General features: G+C 44.6%; 1 protein-coding gene across 2 annotated transcripts in view; it reads left to right on the plus strand.

The window, feature by feature from the left end:
- CMIP (c-Maf inducing protein) overlaps positions 1–13426 on the plus strand; it is a 164742-nt gene extending 151316 nt beyond the window's left edge. For both annotated transcript variants that reach the window (XM_020805720.3, XM_020805721.3), the window contains exons 12-21: positions 193–219; positions 1439–1487; positions 2022–2129; positions 2964–3080; positions 4062–4202; positions 5913–5960; positions 7321–7467; positions 8523–8628; positions 9926–9996; positions 11262–13426. In XM_020805720.3, coding sequence (XP_020661379.3) covers positions 193–219; positions 1439–1487; positions 2022–2129; positions 2964–3080; positions 4062–4202; positions 5913–5960; positions 7321–7467; positions 8523–8628; positions 9926–9996; positions 11262–11315 — 868 coding nt within the window. In that variant the 3' untranslated portion in view covers positions 11316–13426. The remainder of the gene's footprint in view (positions 1–192; positions 220–1438; positions 1488–2021; positions 2130–2963; positions 3081–4061; positions 4203–5912; positions 5961–7320; positions 7468–8522; positions 8629–9925; positions 9997–11261) is intronic.
- The last annotated feature ends 4799 nt before the right edge of the window (positions 13427–18225 follow it).

The raw sequence follows: 18225 nt of genomic DNA on the forward strand, positions 1-18225 counted from the left end.
CCTCCCCAGTCCAACCCAACCCAGCTCCCATTTGTGTCTTGCCTTGTTGAACACAGCATTGGTAGGATATAGACCATAAGTTCTTTTTTGTGTGTGTGATGATTCTTGAATCCTTAAAATGACTTTGAAAGTGAAATCATTCAAAATAATTCATAATTTTCAGTTCTTTTTTTCCTCTCTTTTCAATTTCAGGGCTCTTGCACATGAAAAGTTCACAAAGTGAGTGCTTATTTGCTTATGACAATTTATTGTGTTGAGATAAATAACCCAGAACTAGAAAAGGGCGGTTCATTTGTATCCCTCTGTTCTCCAGTCCTGATCTTTGGAGGGTGCGAATGGAATAAAAACAGGACAAACACTATTCATACGGGGTGATGGAATAGAACAATTTGAGGGAAATTTCCTCGGAGATATGAAAAAGCCAGGTCACTCAGTATGAAACCCACATCCTTTGAGCCTTCTCCCATGGACTCAAATCATGACAATCATTCGTGGCATTGTTACATACAATTAGGACTTCCTTTGTAGGACTGGCTTTGAAACACTTGCATGAAATGCCACTTCCTGGCTTTGAGCTTGAAAACCGAACAAACACAAATGTATGGATCATTCACTTCCAGACTGACGCTGGTTACATATGGCTCCAGCAATGCGTGGGGCTGTTAATGGGGCAAGATTATCCATATATTCCCCTTAGCACCTTCATGCATGGGGGACCCACAGCTGCCGAATGCCTGGTGGACATTTAGGCCAGATCCGTGCCCATTTCTACCCTACCTCCTCCTACAAGGAAGTCTGCCTTGTTCTACCACTGACCATATTTTGCGTGAAAACATCGCTCTCTGGAAGAGCTTGATTTATGTCATCAGGATACTTTCATAACAATGTGCTGTCCAGCCCATTCTGACTTAGAGCAACATTTTTCAGGATTTACCAAGCAGAAATATTCGGAAGTGGTTTACCAAGGCCTTCTTGTGGGAAAACTGTGCAGCTGGCCCAAGGCCACCTAGGAGGGCTCTTCCCCGAGAGGTTGAGTGGGGAATCGAACTCCCAAACTCTGGCTCTACAGCCAGAGACCTAACTGATTGAGCTATCCAGCCAGCTGGTAGTGGCAAAACTCCTCTTTAATCACTTCACATGTTATATGAACAATTGAGATCATTTTCCAGTGCTGAAGTGTTGGGGTTGAATGGCCTCTGGATTGTTGCAAAGCCTCTTCCTGGTCCGTAAACCCTCTTGGCAAGTCTCTAAAACCTTATAATTCCTTCCTGGGAAATGTTCTCTCCCCTCCTTTCCCTGCAGCCTCTCCCCGAAGAGGGGCATCCATCACTTAAAAGCGTAGCCAGAATGAAATGTGACAGCTGTGTAAATTTTGGAAGAGGCCCGCAGCCCAGTCATCCTCTCTCCCTCTTTGTTTTTTATCTTTTGCCCTTTCAAGGGAGTTGAAGTACGTCATTCAAAGATTTGCAGAAGATCCGAGGCAAGAAGTGAGTGTCTTTCTAGCGTAACTTATCAGAGGGAACGCTGTGTGTTGTTTCTCAGAATGTCCCATTTTTTAAGTAGCTTTGTGTTCCAACAACTGGCCAGCTTGCTCCACTTGTGTGCTTTCATTTGAATCCCAAAAATGCTTGGGGACATAAAAGAGCTTCTTGTCAATGGCTTCTTGAGTTGTTTGTAAACATAAGCCCCTGTCCTGGATGTCTGTAATCTGTTGTTGATGCTGCTCTGGTTTCAGACATTGCAACCAGTAAGAGAGCAATTTCCTGGCACCCTAATTTTAAGGCTGTGAGGGGACAGGGCTTGCTGTTACCCTAGTTAAAACAACTGGGAATCGAAACTTCTTGATGGTCTGTTCTTGATGGAACCGCCCATAGATCTGCTAATAGAGCCCTACTTTGCTCATTCTGGAAAAGTGAATATTTGCTTTACTACCATATAGCGAACCTTTCCCAGATCTGCTCCTGTCCAGGGCGCATCGGTGACCTTCTTCACTTTTGCCTCGCCTGTCGTTTGCTCTACAGGTCCATTCGTGCTTGCTGAGCGTCCGGGCTGGCAAAGATGGCTGGTTCCAGCTCTACAGTCCTGGTGGTGTGGCGTGCGATGATGATGGAGAGCTGTTTGCCAGTATGGTAGGTGCCTGTCTGACTCTAAAGCTGGCCAAGGCAGATGGGAGTTGTGAGATGACACAGCCGAAGGACACCAACTTGGAAGAAGCTGCTTTGAAGTTGGGCATAAAGTCCAGCTGGGCCAGATGTTTGGATTTCTCTAATGGAGACTCCTGGTGCACTAGAGCAGTGATCCTCAACCTTGGGCCTCCAGATGTTCTTGGACTACAACTCCCAGAAGCCTTCACCACCACCTCAGCTGGCCAGAAATTCTGGGAGTTGAAGTCCAAGAACATCTGGAGGCCCAAGGTTGGGGACCACTGCACTAGAGAACGACAGCAGGGACTGCTAAGGATCTCAGAAAAACTACATGTCCCACAGTTCCTTAGGTTGGTGCCCATAAGAGTTGAAGTGGTATAAAAGTCCTATTAACTGTAATAGAGACCTATCTTGTGACTCTAATTCTGCACCTAAATATCTGGAATTAAGTCCCATTAAACTTAGTGGGGTTTAATGCTGATCAGGCATGTTCAGGATCGACTTGAAGGCCACTGAGAAAAAAGGTCAGGACTGTGATTGCATGAACTAAATACTCCGTTCTGACTCTCCCCACCACCACCCCCCCGTGTAATTCTGGTGCAGAGTTCAAAGGAATGATGCCCCAACAGGTCTGACGGTCCAGGGACTTCAGATGGAAGGATGTCTTTGCCTGTTCTGGTTTGCAATAGGGTTGTTTTCCAGAGTGAAAAATTCCTCTCCAAGTGTGCCAATAGGTTGATAAGTTTACGCCACCCTCTTTTAACGCTGCCTTGCCCAGGTTTGCCTCTCTCACCTGGTTCTCTCTTCCACTTTCCACAGGTTCATATTTTAATGGGCTCCTGTTACAAGACGAAAAAGTTCCTGCTTTCGCTGGCGGAAAATAAACTGGGGCCCTGCATGCTGCTAGCGTTGAGGGGCAACCAGACCATGGTGGAGGTAATACTGCTTTATTCAGGTACACATGTGTGCAGGCTTAGCCAGTTAAGTCATCATCACCATCATCATCATCATCTTAGAACTACAGAGCTGGAAGGGACCCTATGGATCATCAAGTCTGGCCCCTTTTAAGGAGGCACAGTGGGGGAATCGAATCCCAAAACCCCTGGCTCCACAGCCAGATGTTTAAAACCATTGAGCCATCCAGGAGTTCTAAATAAACCCTGCATCATTATAGAGTAGCAATACAATATTTACTCAGATGTGAAGTCCTGTTGTGTTTCATGGGGGCTTAACTATCTAGTCCCTATATTCAAGACCACAAGTTGTGGGATATGCCCCGTTGATTTCACAGAAAAAGGTGGAAGAAGCCGAACGGAAGGTGAGCAAAGTGCAAGGAAACAGCCTGGTGTCGTGTGGATGCAGACGACGGGTAGATCTTCAGGCTCTGTTTCCAATCTGTCCCAACCAGGGATCAAGGGAGATTTAATCCAGTAGCACCTGGAGGGTCAAGGTTTCCCAACCTTTAGTGCAGTGCAGTGGTTCCCAACCTTGGATAACCCAGGGGTTCTTCGACTATAATTCCCAGAAGCCTTCACCACCAGCTGTGCTAGCTGGGGTTTATGGGGATTGCAGTCCAAGAACCCCTGGGTTATCCAAAGGTTGGGGAACTGAGGTTGTCGTTGATACAATTTTTGGAGCCGGGCTAGGGCGACATGGGTTCCGATCTCCTGCTCATCAGGTGAAGCATGCCGAGTGACCGTGGTTAGCCGATCACCTTCAGCCTCACCTCCTTCACGGGGTTGTCATGAGAATTTTTTAAAAAGCGCCCAACCCTGTCATTGCCTGCCGGAGACCCCATTTCAAAAAGCTTTCAAAGAAACAAGACAAAAAAAAAAGTTTGTGTTGCTGTCGGGGAAGGTATCCCCAGCTGATGATTGGCTGATGTCTTTTATCTTCTCCCCCCCCCCCCAATGCCAGATTCTCTGCCTGATGCTTGAGTACAACATCATCGACAACAAAGACACCCAACTGCAGATCATCTCAACTCTGGAGAGCACCGACGTGGGGAAGAAAATGTACGAGCAACTCTGCGACAGGCAGAGAGAACTGAAGGAACTGGTGAGTTGTGTGTGTGTGTGTGTGTTGGTGTTGCAATGCAAAAGCAGGGAACAGGGAGGAAATGTTGATGGGCCCTAAAACTCCCTGTTGCACTGGGGGGGGGGGGCTGTGGTGCTTTCAGTTTTGTTTTTCACCCATCACATTAATGTGTGCCCCGCATAGCGACATTAATCCTTTCCAGGAAAAACGTCGCTATCCGGAAATGTCGCTATGCGGGGGGGGGAACCCCATAGGAACGCATTAAACTCTGTTTAATGCATTCCTATGGGGACAAAACTCACCGCTAAGTGGGAATCCTCAATCCGGCCGCCATTTTCGCCACCTCGGTAAGCGAGAAATCGGCACGAAAATGCTGCGGGCAGCCATTTTCTTCTTCTGGCGGCCATTTTGGAACTGCCAATCAGCTGTTCCAAAACATCGCAATGCGAAGATCGGTAAGCGAAACGCTTACCAATCATCGCAATGTGATGTTTTCCCTATTCAGAACATCGCAATGCGATCGCATTAGCGATTGCAAAAAACACGTCGCTATGCGGATTTGTTGTTAAACGGTGTGCTTGTTAAGTGAGGCACCACTGTACTCAAATCCATCACTTCTGTGCACTTAACTCCATCTGACCCCATTACTGGGGAGAGAAAACAGGGTGGAACAGGAGAGCTTCCGCTGTGCAGTGGCAGATGCACAGGCCCGGAGATGGGCGTGAAACACAGGTTTGGTGGTTCGGCGTGGTTTGCTTCCTGTCCAAATGGCTGATTGATGGTTCAGCACCCCACCCCCTCCAGCAGGCACCCACTCGGTGGAAGCTGCCAGAGGAGGTGGGGCAAGGCACTGGAGTGAGTGGGGAGTTGCTGGAGGGGGCAGGGCACTGAACTGAAGTTTTTTGTGGCACCTTAAAGACAAATCGGGCTTACTTCAAGGTGAACCTTTGTAGGTTACAGCCTACAGGTGTATTTAGTCACAGTTCGGGGAGGGGGGATGGTAGGGGCCAAGTGACGAGGGAAAAGGGGACAGAAAACGCCCAGTAATGAACTCTACGCTTGAGAAGAGTGTGCCTGAGACAAGAACACAGTCCATGGAAAGCCCCCAGACTCTCCAGCAAAGGCTGGTCCACCCACAGAAACTGAAACCGAAAGGGCCCCCGTCTGGTTTTGTCAAATACTATTTTGGAAAGGAGCTGCATTTTTTTTGTTTTAAAAGAGAATCATCACTGCTAGATTTCCCTAGACATGGGATTTTCGGAATTCATAGGCCACAGAATTCTCCCATCCAAACTTATGGGGGTTTAGCCAGAAAAAAAAGGAAAAAAGAGGAAAAAAACAATAATTTCAGGTGTCTGTAAATGGGTCGGTGAGCATCGGTTCTCACTGCACCTTGTTGTTCGCCAGATTGTCTAGGGCTGATGAGAATCACCAGAAGACGACAGATCCTTGCCTCTTAGAAATGCGAACAGGGTATCCTTCTTTAGAGCGTAGCTACTTCAGTGCCAAAAGGATTCCCCGCCGTCTGTTTATGGGGAGCTTCATCCCCTACCATCTAGTAGTCAAGGGTGTGTTGCCTCTATCCAACCCATGCAAAAGACTTCTGTATCATTTAAGGTCCTTTTAACAGGCGGTGCCATCGGTTTGAGGCTGGGACCTCCGACAGGCAAAATCTGTGCTTTTCCCCCTTGGATCCCTAGACATGTAATCAGCCTGTGTTTTGTTTCACAGCAAAGGAAGGGCGGTCCCACCAGGTTAACCTTGCCATCAAAATCAACGGTGAGTTGTCTCCCTTCTCTTCAGCTCCTTCAATTGTGGGAAAATGTCATCAACCCATGGAAAAAACGTGGAGGGGCTGAGCCATTTTTTTGTTAAATCTGGGCTGGAGTTGCACATCAGATCCAACAAACGACGGAGTAGGTTTCTGGATCATGTGAGTTGCAGATCATGAGTGAAAGCCCAAATCCGTTCTGGCTCTTCTCTGATGTAGTTGAAGGCTTAAGTGGCAGGCTTTGTGAAACAGGGCACAGATGTCTCTGCTTGTAAACTCATTCCTGCTGTGACCTTCAAATAAGGATTTAAGCCGGCCACGTCAGAGGTGGGTGAATGTTGAAAAGGATGGAATCGAAACGGCCTTCCTTTTTTGACTAAAAAGGAAGTTCTCCAGCCAGAGAGATCCCCTTTAAACCCAGAGGAAGCACAGAAGTGAAATGCTCTGTTGAACTTTCGGAAAATACCGCAGAAATTTTAACAGGAATGAGCACACAGCTTTCAGATCTAGATAAAATAAAGTCAAATATTATCATGGATTCTTGCAAAAAATTGTTTGACTTGAAACAGCACTGCAGCATGATAGAACAATTTGAAGACTGACAACTAAACTGAGAAAGTCATCTTTGTTTCAGTGTTTGAAAAGCTCAGCTTTCTTGTTCTCTCCAGCAGGGCCTCCTGTCCTCATGGTGGAATTATTGGGTTTTCTGGACTCCAGATACCATAATTCCTCATTCTGGAAGTTCTGCCTACTTTACAGACACCTAAATAGGGCTTGCCTGGGAGAGAGACCCAAAGGGGGAGGTTTGAGGCTTAGCTAGGCCTAACTCTGCCCAAGCTTCCTGCTCTGAAAGCAAGAACAGGAAGCTTAGGTGGAGCTAGGCGTAGTCAAGTCTCAGAGACTTCCAATTTAGGCTTTACTGTCAGGTGCGTCATACTTGTGTGTCTGTAAGGTACCTATAATAGGGATGTGGTGGTGCTGCGGGTTAAACCACAGAAGCCTCTGTGCTGCAAGGTTGGAAGACCAGCCGTCATAAGATCGAATCCACGTGACGGAGTGAGCTCCCGTCACTTGTCCCAGCTCCTGCCAACTTAGCAGTTCGAAAGCATGTAAATGCAAGTAGATAAATAGGTACCAGCACGTTGGGAAATTCACCGCATTCTGTGTCTAATCTTGCTGGCCATGTGACCACGGAAACTGTCTACGGACAAAACGCTGGCTCTACGGCTTGGAGACGGGGATGAGCACCGTGCCCTAGAATCAGACACAGCTGGACTAAATGTCAAGGGGAACCTTTACCTTTTAAGGTACCTATAAATTTGCAAAAATGTATGTTAGGTCTGACCTGTGCCACCTTTTACTCTTCAGGATGCAGACCTGGCCCGGTTGTTAAGTTCAGGCTCTTTCGGCAACCTGGAGAACCTCAGTCTGGCCTTCACCAACGTCACGAGTGCCTGCGCCGAGCATCTCATCAAGCTCCCTTCCCTCAAGCAGCTGAACCTGTGGTCAACTCAGGTAGGACCCTAGTGGTCAAGGAAGGAAGGTTGCCTTCGTCCTTAATTTGAGGCTGTGGGATGCTTCAGGAAGAGACAGGGACCAAGGGCCTCCTGCATGCTGGTCTGAAAACAGACCCCTTCCCTTGCAAAACCTATGGTAGGTGGGGTGGCCCCACATTAGGTGTCCTTCCTCAGCCAAGAACCGGAGGAACTTATTTCTTAGATCCGTGGTTCCCAACTTGGGGTCCCAGAGGTTCTTGGACTACAACTCCCAGAAATCCTGGCCAGCACAGCTCGTGGTGAAGGCTTCTGGGAACTGTAGTCAAACATATCTTTTGCTGCAGGTCCCAGTTGTCCCATTAAGCCTTAAGATGGCTGCCGTTGCCACATCCTGTGGTAGGCGTAAGTTCATGTCTGTTCATGAGAAGCCACCAGTCCATTTCAATGGCGCGCCCAAATTCCAGTGGTAGATGAGATGAACTGTTTTATAAAACTTGGGCGTTACCTGCTACTTTGGCATCTCTTCCAGGGTTTGGAAAAGTTATCTTTCTTGGACTTCCACTCCTGGAGACCCTCAGCCAGCATTTCTTAAGCTCTGGCCTAAACCACAAGGGCCCAAACAGTAGAGCAGCACCTCTTGTGTGCAAAAGGCCCCGATTCAGTCCCTGGCATGTTGAGGTGGAAGAACCAGATACCAGCTCATGAGGAAAACCTTGGAGAACTTCCAGCTCTTCCAAGAATTATCACACTGGGACAGAGGGACAAATTATTTCACCTGCCCTGTAGCTTTAGAAGAGATCACCATGTTTGTCTGTGCTAGCGTAAGAGGCAAAGAAAAAAAAGAAATATAAAAAATAAAGAAGACAAAAACATTGTGGCACCTTTAAGGTGCCACAGTGTTTTTGTCTTCTTTATTTTTTGTATCTCTTTTGTCTTTGCCTGTCGGACTGACTAACATGTAATTGGGCAAAGTCCTGTGTCCATATGGAAACCTGTACGCCACCAGACTGTTTCCACTCCCTTGCGTGTTTTGCTCCGTGTTAAATACAGCTCTTGTGTTTTCTGCCCACACAGTTTGGAGATGCAGGTTTGCGGCTCCTCTCCGAACACCTCACAATGTTGCAAGTGCTTAACTTGTGTGAAACGCCCGTCACAGATGCTGGCCTGCTGGCACTGAGCTGTAAGTGAACCAAGAGACAAACGAGGGGCGGCGTGGAGTGGGAGGCGACGTTAGAGTGCATGGACCCGGAGGTGTTTTGTGGACCCTTCAGAGGGTTGGTTCTTGCATCGACCAAACACCAGAATCGCCAGATCCCGGTGAAACATCAGTTATGTTTCAAGCCATGCTGCTGGGTCAAGGAGGGGAGTTGTGCTGGAGTTGTATTCTTGCATTCTGCATTGGTGTGCTTAACGCATGAAAGAAGGAAGCTCGGTAGCCACACACACACACCCAACATCGCTCCTTCCACTAGCCATGAAGTGCAATGAATCTAAAGAGAAGAAGGATAATCTTCCCACATCCCACCTGTTGTAGGGAGTATCCCTGGATAGCTGTGCTCTCCCTTATCAGATTTTATCTGCTTCCACATGGAGGAAGGCTAACAGATCCGGAACGGTGGGGCGTGCAGAAGTGAGCCTTGCTTCTTCACCTGTTAGCTTCAAAATCTAAAGCCTGAATAGGCCTTGGAGGAATAATGTTTCCGGGCAATTTAACTCAAAGTAACTAGTCCCTTTACTCTCACCCCACCCCTGCAGTGATATGGTTTCTTAATCATTGGTGACATTTGCCTCATTTGATACATTCAACTGATGTCGTAAATGCGTTTTCCCATGTGGTCACTCATCTAAGTTCTTACGGGACTCAGATCTGCAATGGGACTGAGAATTACGTAATACAAGAAGTAACTTTTTCAAACTCCAGGTCTTTGGCAAGTAAATAATAGGACAGAAGAAGTTGGTTGTGTCTCTCTGATGGCATGCACTTTTTAATTGATGAGGGTTGTTTATTATTATTATTATTATTATTATTATTATTATTATTATTATTATTATTATTATTATTATTATTATTATTATTATTATTATTATTATTTTATTTTATTTTATTTTATTTTATTTTACTTTATTTTTTGGTTTCTGCATCCTGGTTCTTCTCAAAAACTAAGAAAAACAGTGGAAACAAGAGCAAGGCTTAGCACCAGTGATGCTCATCTGTGCCGAATCCTTCAGCTGCATTTTTGCATTCTTGTTGTTTTGTTTGTTTTGTTTTGTTTGTTTGTTGTTTTGGTTGGTCCCCTTCAGAGCCTCAGGTTTCTAATTGCCACATTCCCAAAATTTAGCCAGCGAAGCATCTTTGCAACCTGCTGGTTGATGGATGAATATGGGTTCCCCTGTCCCCTATGTTGCAGCCTTTATTAATACTTAGGAAGACCGTACGGTGAGCTGTGTCTGTAATGCATGCTTTGTTTCTTTCCTAGCCATGAAAAGCCTGTGTAGTTTAAACATGAACAGCACCAAACTTTCGGCAGACACCTATGAAGATCTCAAGGTACGCCGTCTTTCCCAGCGGTAGGGCAGGCGGCTGTGGGCTACACATGGAAGTCTTCTGCCCGCCTTCGATGGCCAGTGTCAAGAGAGGAAGGTGTATTGTGAGCTCAAAAGGCACGCATAACATACACACAGTGGCATCTTCATTTTTCCAGCCTATCTGGTGGTGCTGTGAAGCACGCACGGGCTATCTGGTTGACACTATGGATAGAGGGAAATCTTTATTAATAAAGAACCGTAAATGCAATGATGAGAATTCTGTTGCCTTATTCAGCCAGGTAAGAGCATTCGCTCCGGTGACTCAACCTATTTTGCAAGCTGTCCATTGCATTCCTGGTCTTCCCCTGATTAGGACAATTATTTGTGCATCCAGGCACGTTAGCGGTGCACCCGGTCACGTGATGGACAGCCAGCAAAGAGAGAAATCCACTTGTATTGATGGCCCTTCGGACAGGATTTCAACCAAAGTTAACGAAGGAAGCTTATGCAAACTTCAGAAGTAGCCTTATATCAAGTCAGTCTTGAGTCCCTGCATAGACACCTCAAGGTGCCCCATTGGGAGATGTGGCCTACAAATGATACTAAATAAATTTAAATAAATGAATAGTTCTCCCTTTGATCCAGCATTGTCTGCTCTTGGCTGGCATTGCTTGGTGTCCCATCTCCTACTGCCTCAGGGTTGGGCAACCCTGACTCCACAAGACCAACATTAGGGTTTCCCCGTGGTGGAAACTCACACACAAGATGCCCTGTGTCCCAATGTTGGGGTAGAGGAGGCTTGAACTCCTCCTGCCCCATCTCAGTGGTGTTGAATAAGAGGTATGGAATGAGGGCTTGGTTAAAGAGGGTAGCACGCACCTTTTTTTCCTGGCACCCACTGTTTTGCTGGGTAATGGGAGCTTAAAAATAACTAATCACATATCACTCATTATTTGTAGTTATTCCCTTCTCTAATAGTAAAATGATAACTACACGATAGTACAACTGTAGCTTGATGGGGTGTAACATTACTTCTTTTGTGGTGCTGCAACTGTAACATAATTACTTTTCTAGTTATAGGGGTTTGGTTTTCCAAAGGGGTGGAGAGGAAGTTTTCCACTCTGCCTAATAGGAGGGCCAGCCCTCTTGCTTGTGTTAAGGAATGTATGGGACAGGAATGACATCTGCCCAATGTCTCATAGAGACGCCAGTGGAAATGTTTTTTTTTTTAAGCAAGCAGAAGTGTTTCTTCCTCCTCTCTTGACCTCCTTTTCTCGTTTTCGCCAGGCTAAGTTGCCCAACCTGAAGGAAGTAGACGTCCGCTACACGGAGGCGTGGTGAAATCCTTTGCGCGGCGTTTGCAACTTGTGACGAGGAAGGAAGAAAAACAAATCTCTCTTTTTTTGGAAACAGTTTTTAAAAAGCGGAGAAATAAAACTTTTGGTTTCTACTTAGAGAGAACAGCAAGTTCTGAGGACTTCAATTTTAGAAACTGTGTTTGTGAGATAGCAGAATGTGGCTTTGCGTTGGGGGGGGCGGGAAGAACTGAGCATGCCCAGAACCCCTGATTCTTTTTCGGCTTCATACTATGACATTTAACATCATTGACATCAATGGGGGTGGGGGGGAAGTGGGACTGTGTCAATCACAGGAAGATTAGGGAAAAGTTTGGGGTGGAATCTGTTTCAATTTACAATCGCTTTCTTTGTGTTATTAGGGTTTGTTTTTGTTTTTTTAATGCCATGTGGAAAGAAAAATAATTACAAGAATATGCACCCGTTTCTCATAGTTCTTGGTGGACTTCAGCTTTTAGGCGCTTCTTTTTCATCTTTCCTGCGCTTAAAAACCAAGTATGGGGGAAAAAATCGAGAGAAGAAAACAGAAACCCATGTGATTTTCTTTTCACTTCTTGCTCTGTTCTTATGCAAAGTAATTTTTTTGTACATACAATTTACATAATGCAGCTATTTAAGAATATGGTTCACAAATAACGGGTCTGGGACCTGTCTTTTATTTATGAATTGTTAATTCTTTTACCTTTTCGTTTCGTTTGTTTCATTTCGTTTCATATAGAGTCCTGTGTAAACCAGTTTGCTGTCTTACACTTTGTTGTCGTTAATTTTTATTTTTATTTTTAAACAAAACACAATGGACAACCCTTTTTTTTTGAACTGCTGTCTTTTCGTAACACTTCTTTGCATTACAGGCTCCGTGTCTGGCCCACCTGCCCACGGCATAATCGCGTTTTACAAAAGCCTTCAACCCCACGGGACAGATTTAAAATGCATACATAAATGCACATATAAAATGCTCAGCTGTGGAAAGATGGGACGGGAAGTTGAAGAGTAAGGACCCAGAGGCCCTTTTTGGACCATGTTAGGGTTAGGAAATTAGGGGTGGTAAAGAAGCCACCTTTGCTTTTACCGTCAGGTTCTTTAAAAATAAATAAAATAAAGTTCTGCAATTCAGTCTAAAACCTTAAGCTGTTCAAGCATTTGTGTGTAGAACTGCCAAAGCGTGCCTCTTTGGTTTCTGTTTACGTCCAAGATTTCAAGGGTGAATTCGGCCACCCTTGACACTGCTTCCCATAGAAGATCCGTCCCATTCTTTCCCCGGACCTTACCTCACCCTCTGCCCCTTTTCCTTTATACCGACAATTTAGCATCTTCTTTTCATACAGTTGAGATCGGTTTGCTGTGATCGGTTTCTAAGGTCCAGCTGGACGATATGAACCACTACCCATTTCCTGATCCTTCTTCTCCATGGCTCAGAAAAAAAACCCTCAATGGAACTTTAAAGAAATGTGGTTTCTTTTCTAAATATGCTTTTTTGGATTATTACTGTTTTTCACCGTAAGCATTCTTCGAATGGAGCAGCTTATTTTTTTTTAAGTGGAAACAGATGTATTGTTTTATGTTTCTCTTCTTCTTCTTCTCCTCCCCCCCCCCCCCCATGTTTAGCAATGTTGATTCAAGAGATTTAACATCCAGGCAATGTAATATTTATACATATACATATATGTATAAAATATATTTAATCGTATTCAATGGAAAGCAAAGCTTTTTGCTGTTCCGGTCGTCCTTTGTTTCGTTTCGTTTTAATTTGTTGCTAGGTAGCTAATTCGCACGTGGTGTCTCCTTCATCTCTTTGAGTCCCCCTTTTTATATTAAAACAAAAGAAAAAAAAACGACAACACCGTCAACAAAAACAGATGAAGTCTTAATTCACATCACGTGCCAGGGTTGGTTGGTTGGTTTTTTTTTTTTCTGCCTTATCTCCCAAGCTGTCTGATAAACTCAGTGAGGGAAGTAAAGAAGGAGGGGGGGGAAATGGGAAGGAAAGAAAAAACGTATTGGCAACCTTTTATCCTTAGCACTGTTGCTTTTTACCGGATGGATTACTACTACTCTTCTGTAGCTGTGTAAAAAAAAAAAGAGAGAGAGAGAGAGAGAGACAGAGAAAAGAAAAGAAAAAAGATGTGAAATAATTTCAGGCGAAAAAATTGAAAATAAACTGTAAGTGAATAACTTTCAGTGGCCTGCTTTTACCTTTTTGCGTGTCTGTGCTTGGTCTGCAGGCTGTTGGAATTATCTGAAGATGCCCAGGTCACATTTTTTAAGGTCTATGGTACAGGTGGGAAGGGAAGGAGTGCCAGGTGGAACCACACTAAACTCTTGGGATAAAGCTGACCCTGCGTTCCACAACCGGACTTTTATCCCATGTGTGCTGGGTGGAATTTGATTGATTGATTGATTATATTTTTCTCCCACCCAACTAGTGGCAAGGCCACTATTCTGGAAAGGGTACAGGTAGCATAATATAAACATACCAAAGCAATAATAGAATTGGCATCAAGATAATGGAGAACAAAACGTCATCTCTAAAAATTAGGATCACTGACACTACAAGCGACTGGGGAAGGAGAATTAAATACAATACGTACAGTGGTGCCTCGCTTGACAATGTTAATTCGTTCCAGCGAAATCGCTGTAGAGCGAAAACATCGTTGAGTGAAATAAAAAAGCCCATTGAAATGCATTGAAAACCGTTCAGTGCGTTCCAATGGGCTGAATACCTGCTCGTCCAGCGAAGATCCTCCATACAGTGGCTATTTTTGGTGCCTGTAAAGCAAGGAATCCGTCCTAGAAAAGTGGGGGGCCATTTTGAGCAGCCAGTGGCCATTTTGAAAACCCGATGATCAGCTGTTTTGCGAAGAATCGGTTCCCGAAGCAGGGAACTGATCGTCGCAAAGCGAAAAAAACCCATTAAAACATTGTTTTGCGATCGCAATTGGGATCACAAAAATATCATGAAGCGGATTTGTCATACGGGGTAATCGTTAAGCGGGGCACAATTGTATATAATAATCATAGGTGGCAGGCAACAGCAAGTGTCTTGTGTTCTATATGGGATTGATAGCAGGTTGACAGGCGGGGCCCAAAGAATGGTAGGGTCTATCCACCAATGCTTTTTATTTTATTTATTTTATTCTTTTTTTAAAGCAACCAGTATCCTGTTGGGATCAAGGAAAGTCATAGAGTGCCACGTTCTCCTATTTTAACCAGATCTCCCCAAAATGCTGTGCCCACTTCTGGGCCCCACAATTTATCTCTTTATTGCATCACTAAAACGTTCCAAAGAAGGCTTTTCTAGCCCAGAGGATTTTTAAAAAGGGTCTGGAAACCAAGCCCTACAAGCAACCACATCCTCAAGTCTGAATTTCATTCTGCGACAAAATTGTTTCCAGTATAGTTATTTTAATCACTGGCCCACCGTGTGTTTCCGGTTGCTTGCCTCAGCTAGCAAGCCAGCTGCTTACTGTATTTTGCACCAGAGAGCATATTCCACAGAATTTAATGGGAAGTCATTGAAAAGCCAGCATAAGAACTCAATGGAGCTCCTGAGAATCTGCTACGGTTCTTTTCTGCATTGCAGTGTGCAGAGTTTTGTTCAGGGGGCTGTGCCAAGTCTGTGGAAAAGAAAAAAACAGAAAAGAATCTGGGGAAATGGACTCGTACACAGCATCGAGCAAATCTGGTAAGATGTTTTCTATACAACAGCTGAGATGTTTATCAACAAGACAGTTAGGACTTTGAAGCATTCATTACACAAAGGCGTATGTTTCTCTTGATCATCACTTTATCCACAAGAGACAGCCGTAGCAATACTCCAGTGGAAACCTGTTTACTCTTAGAATTGTGTTCCAGTGTACTTCTGTAGACCAGGATAAGACAATCTCCCTTTCCGATACGAAGCGGGGAAATGTTGGCCACAGGTTGACCTAAGGGCCATGATCTAGAAGCACCAATTAGACAAGAGTGTCATCCTGGAAGGGGAAGAATTTCTTGTGCCCAATGTCATGTAAGCAAGTAAAAAAATTTTTAAATCTTTCTCTTCCTGGTCAATAAAAGAGATCCACCACAATTCTTGGGGCCCACATGCATACACCAAGCCAGTATGTGCGCCCCCCCCAAAAAAAAATCACATTGGAGATTATTTACCAGTGAAGAACAGACCAAACCTTTCGGCCTTGCTTACATTACACAACAAGATTTCAGGCATTAAATTATTTCCAAGGGCGTGACTGGGTTGATCTTTACTTTTTCAAACTCCAAATAAGTGGCTAGAGAAAGCAGGTAGATTCCGTGCATCAGGTGGTTTGCATTCTTTACTTGGTGTCTGTTTGCCTCCTGGTTCTTATCGAAAACTAAGACATACAATGGAGGGAACAAGGATTATTACCTGTAGGTCTCGCCTATGATGTGTCTTTCAAGTGTTTTTTAATTCAATTTTTTTTTTGCTTTTTTACCATCCAAAAGTTTTGCCTTTTGCATAATAATGCAATAGGATTTCAGCCAATAAGATGCATGGACTCAGCACTTAGCATCTATTATACTTGGAATTTGAGCCATACTTGCCTTTATATTATTTATTTCAGCTTTTGCTTTATTTTACATCACCCGGCCCCCCGGCCTGGAGTTTTCTTGATTGCCGTCGCCCATATTTATTAGAGATAATCATCACAGAACTGTAGAGCTGGAAGGGGCCCTATGGATTGTCCATCCCCTGACCAGGAGGGCCCAGTGGGGAATCGAACAGCCAACCTCTGGCTCTGTAGCCAGAGGCCTTAAACCACTGAGCTATCCGGCAGCAACTGGAGCTGTATGCCAGCACATCATAGCATTGGATCAGAGAGAACTGAGAGAGGAAGCAAACTCTATGGAGCCTTGGCCTAATTCAGCAGAGTCTCTTGTTACGTTTATGATTTCTGTTCCCCTAATTTCGGCAGATATAAAAGGGGAAGGGAAGACAACGTTTTAGCTGATAACAGTTGTGGGTTTTGAATCCCTTGGGTACTGAAATGCTGATTCTCCATTCACCCATTGAACCCATGTTTCAAGTCTTAATTGGGATCAGAGATAGGATGTAAGGTATGTGTAGGCTGCCCATCTTCTCTGGGCGGTGTACAAATTAAAAATGCAGAACTTGAAAATGGCAATAAAAACAGTAATGCAGTAAAAGCAAATCACTTTAGAAACAAGATCAGACCATCAGCGGTGCATCGTAAAATTCTGATACAAAATCAGCCACACAGGCAAAAACTCCACAACAATCCGAAAGTATTGGGAGGTTTTCCTAAAATGCCTGCGAAAAGAAGAAAATTCTTACTGAGGACCACAAAGGACATGTTTGGCCTTTTTTGGGGGTGGGGGTGGGGAGGGCTAGTCCCTGGCTGCTGCAGATGTTGTGGGCACCTGTTCTTCCCCATTTGATGGAGATGCCCAGAGAAGAAGCAGAGATGTTAAGAGGTAGGTCAATAATAAGGCATTGGTCGATTTTTAGAAGACAAGATGCTTCCTTAAGTGGACACTAAAAATCTTCTCCAGACCTCCCTGCTGGCAAAAAAAAGTTTGTTCGCATAACAAAAAAATGAAAACTTGAAGGCTATGAAGATGGGGAAGAGACCTTTTCTTCGCCATCGATCTGGAGAATCTTGCTTTCAGTTTGCGAGAAATGTCTCTTTGCGATTTAAGCTGGGAAAGGACGGGACGGTGATGCAACCCAGCTGTCTTGCACCAGCCGCTTTGCATGCATGTTTTTTTCTACAGCGCACCAAGCCTGACAGAGGGAGACCTCCAGAATGACCCCGGGAAGTAATCCCCCCTTCCAAGTGATTCATAAGAGAGATGCGGCGGAGATCAAATGGGATTTTCCTGACACTCTTGAGTCTGACTCACCCTTCTGAGCAGCCTCGGGAGAATTGGGAGAGGAGGGAGGTCACCAGCTCAGATCCTCGGAGGAGGGCAGACCTCTAAATGAAAGTTTTCCTTGGTGTTTACAGCGGAATGTTTCCTGAACTCAAGACATGCCCTTGCGATCCTTTCCCAGGAATATTCTCTGGGGCGGTTTTGTTCTTGGGAGTTCGGTTTCTTGTTTTGCTTATTGCGTTTTGTCTGTATTCCTGGTAAGTAACAAGATTTCACTGGAAGGATTCGCTTGAAAAGATGACAGTGGTGGGAAATGTGGAAGATGGTAGTCGCAGAAGAAGAACAGCTAACAACAGGATATGGACCGAGTCAATAAATGAAGCCACAAGCTCTATTTTGCAAAACCGGAGCAGGACTGTTGATGACAGGGCCTTATTCACAGAGCCATCCAAAGCGCCATGATGGCGTAATAACGTTATACCTGGTAAACATTTTATTCATGTGAGTTTCCAATGGGGGCTAATTTGGTGGTGAACATGGTAGCCATTTTTAATTCTCAAAAATGACTTGGAGCAACCATAAGTAAGTAAGTAAGTAAGTAAGTAAGTAAGTAAGTAAGTAAGTAAGTAAGTAAGTAAGTAAGTAAGTAAGTAAGTAAGTAAGTAAGTAAGTAAGTAAGTAAGTAAGTAAGTAAGTAAGTAAGTAATTTCGTTCGTTCATTCGTTCGTTCGTTCGTTCGTTCATGTTTTTTTTTTTTAACCCCTCCTTTCTCCTGAAAAATGATCCAAGGTCGCTTACATCATGGAAAGACAATATTTAAAACTTAAAACAGTGAGAATGCAAATGTTTGAAATGAACAAATATCAATCTGAGAAGTGGTAAACGCAGGCAATGCTACAAGCACAGTCCCATAAGATCTAGCTCTTCGCTCGGTGGTTTGCCTCACCGAGCCACGTGGCCAGCAGTATTTGCAAGGGGATGCCAGATGGCTCCATACTGTGGCTTGAAGGAATTGTTCCCCAGTGACCGTCTCTTAATGTGTC

This window comes from Pogona vitticeps, chromosome 10, assembly GCF_051106095.1.
Source record: "Pogona vitticeps strain Pit_001003342236 chromosome 10, PviZW2.1, whole genome shotgun sequence".
Lineage (NCBI taxonomy): Eukaryota > Metazoa > Chordata > Lepidosauria > Squamata > Agamidae > Pogona > Pogona vitticeps.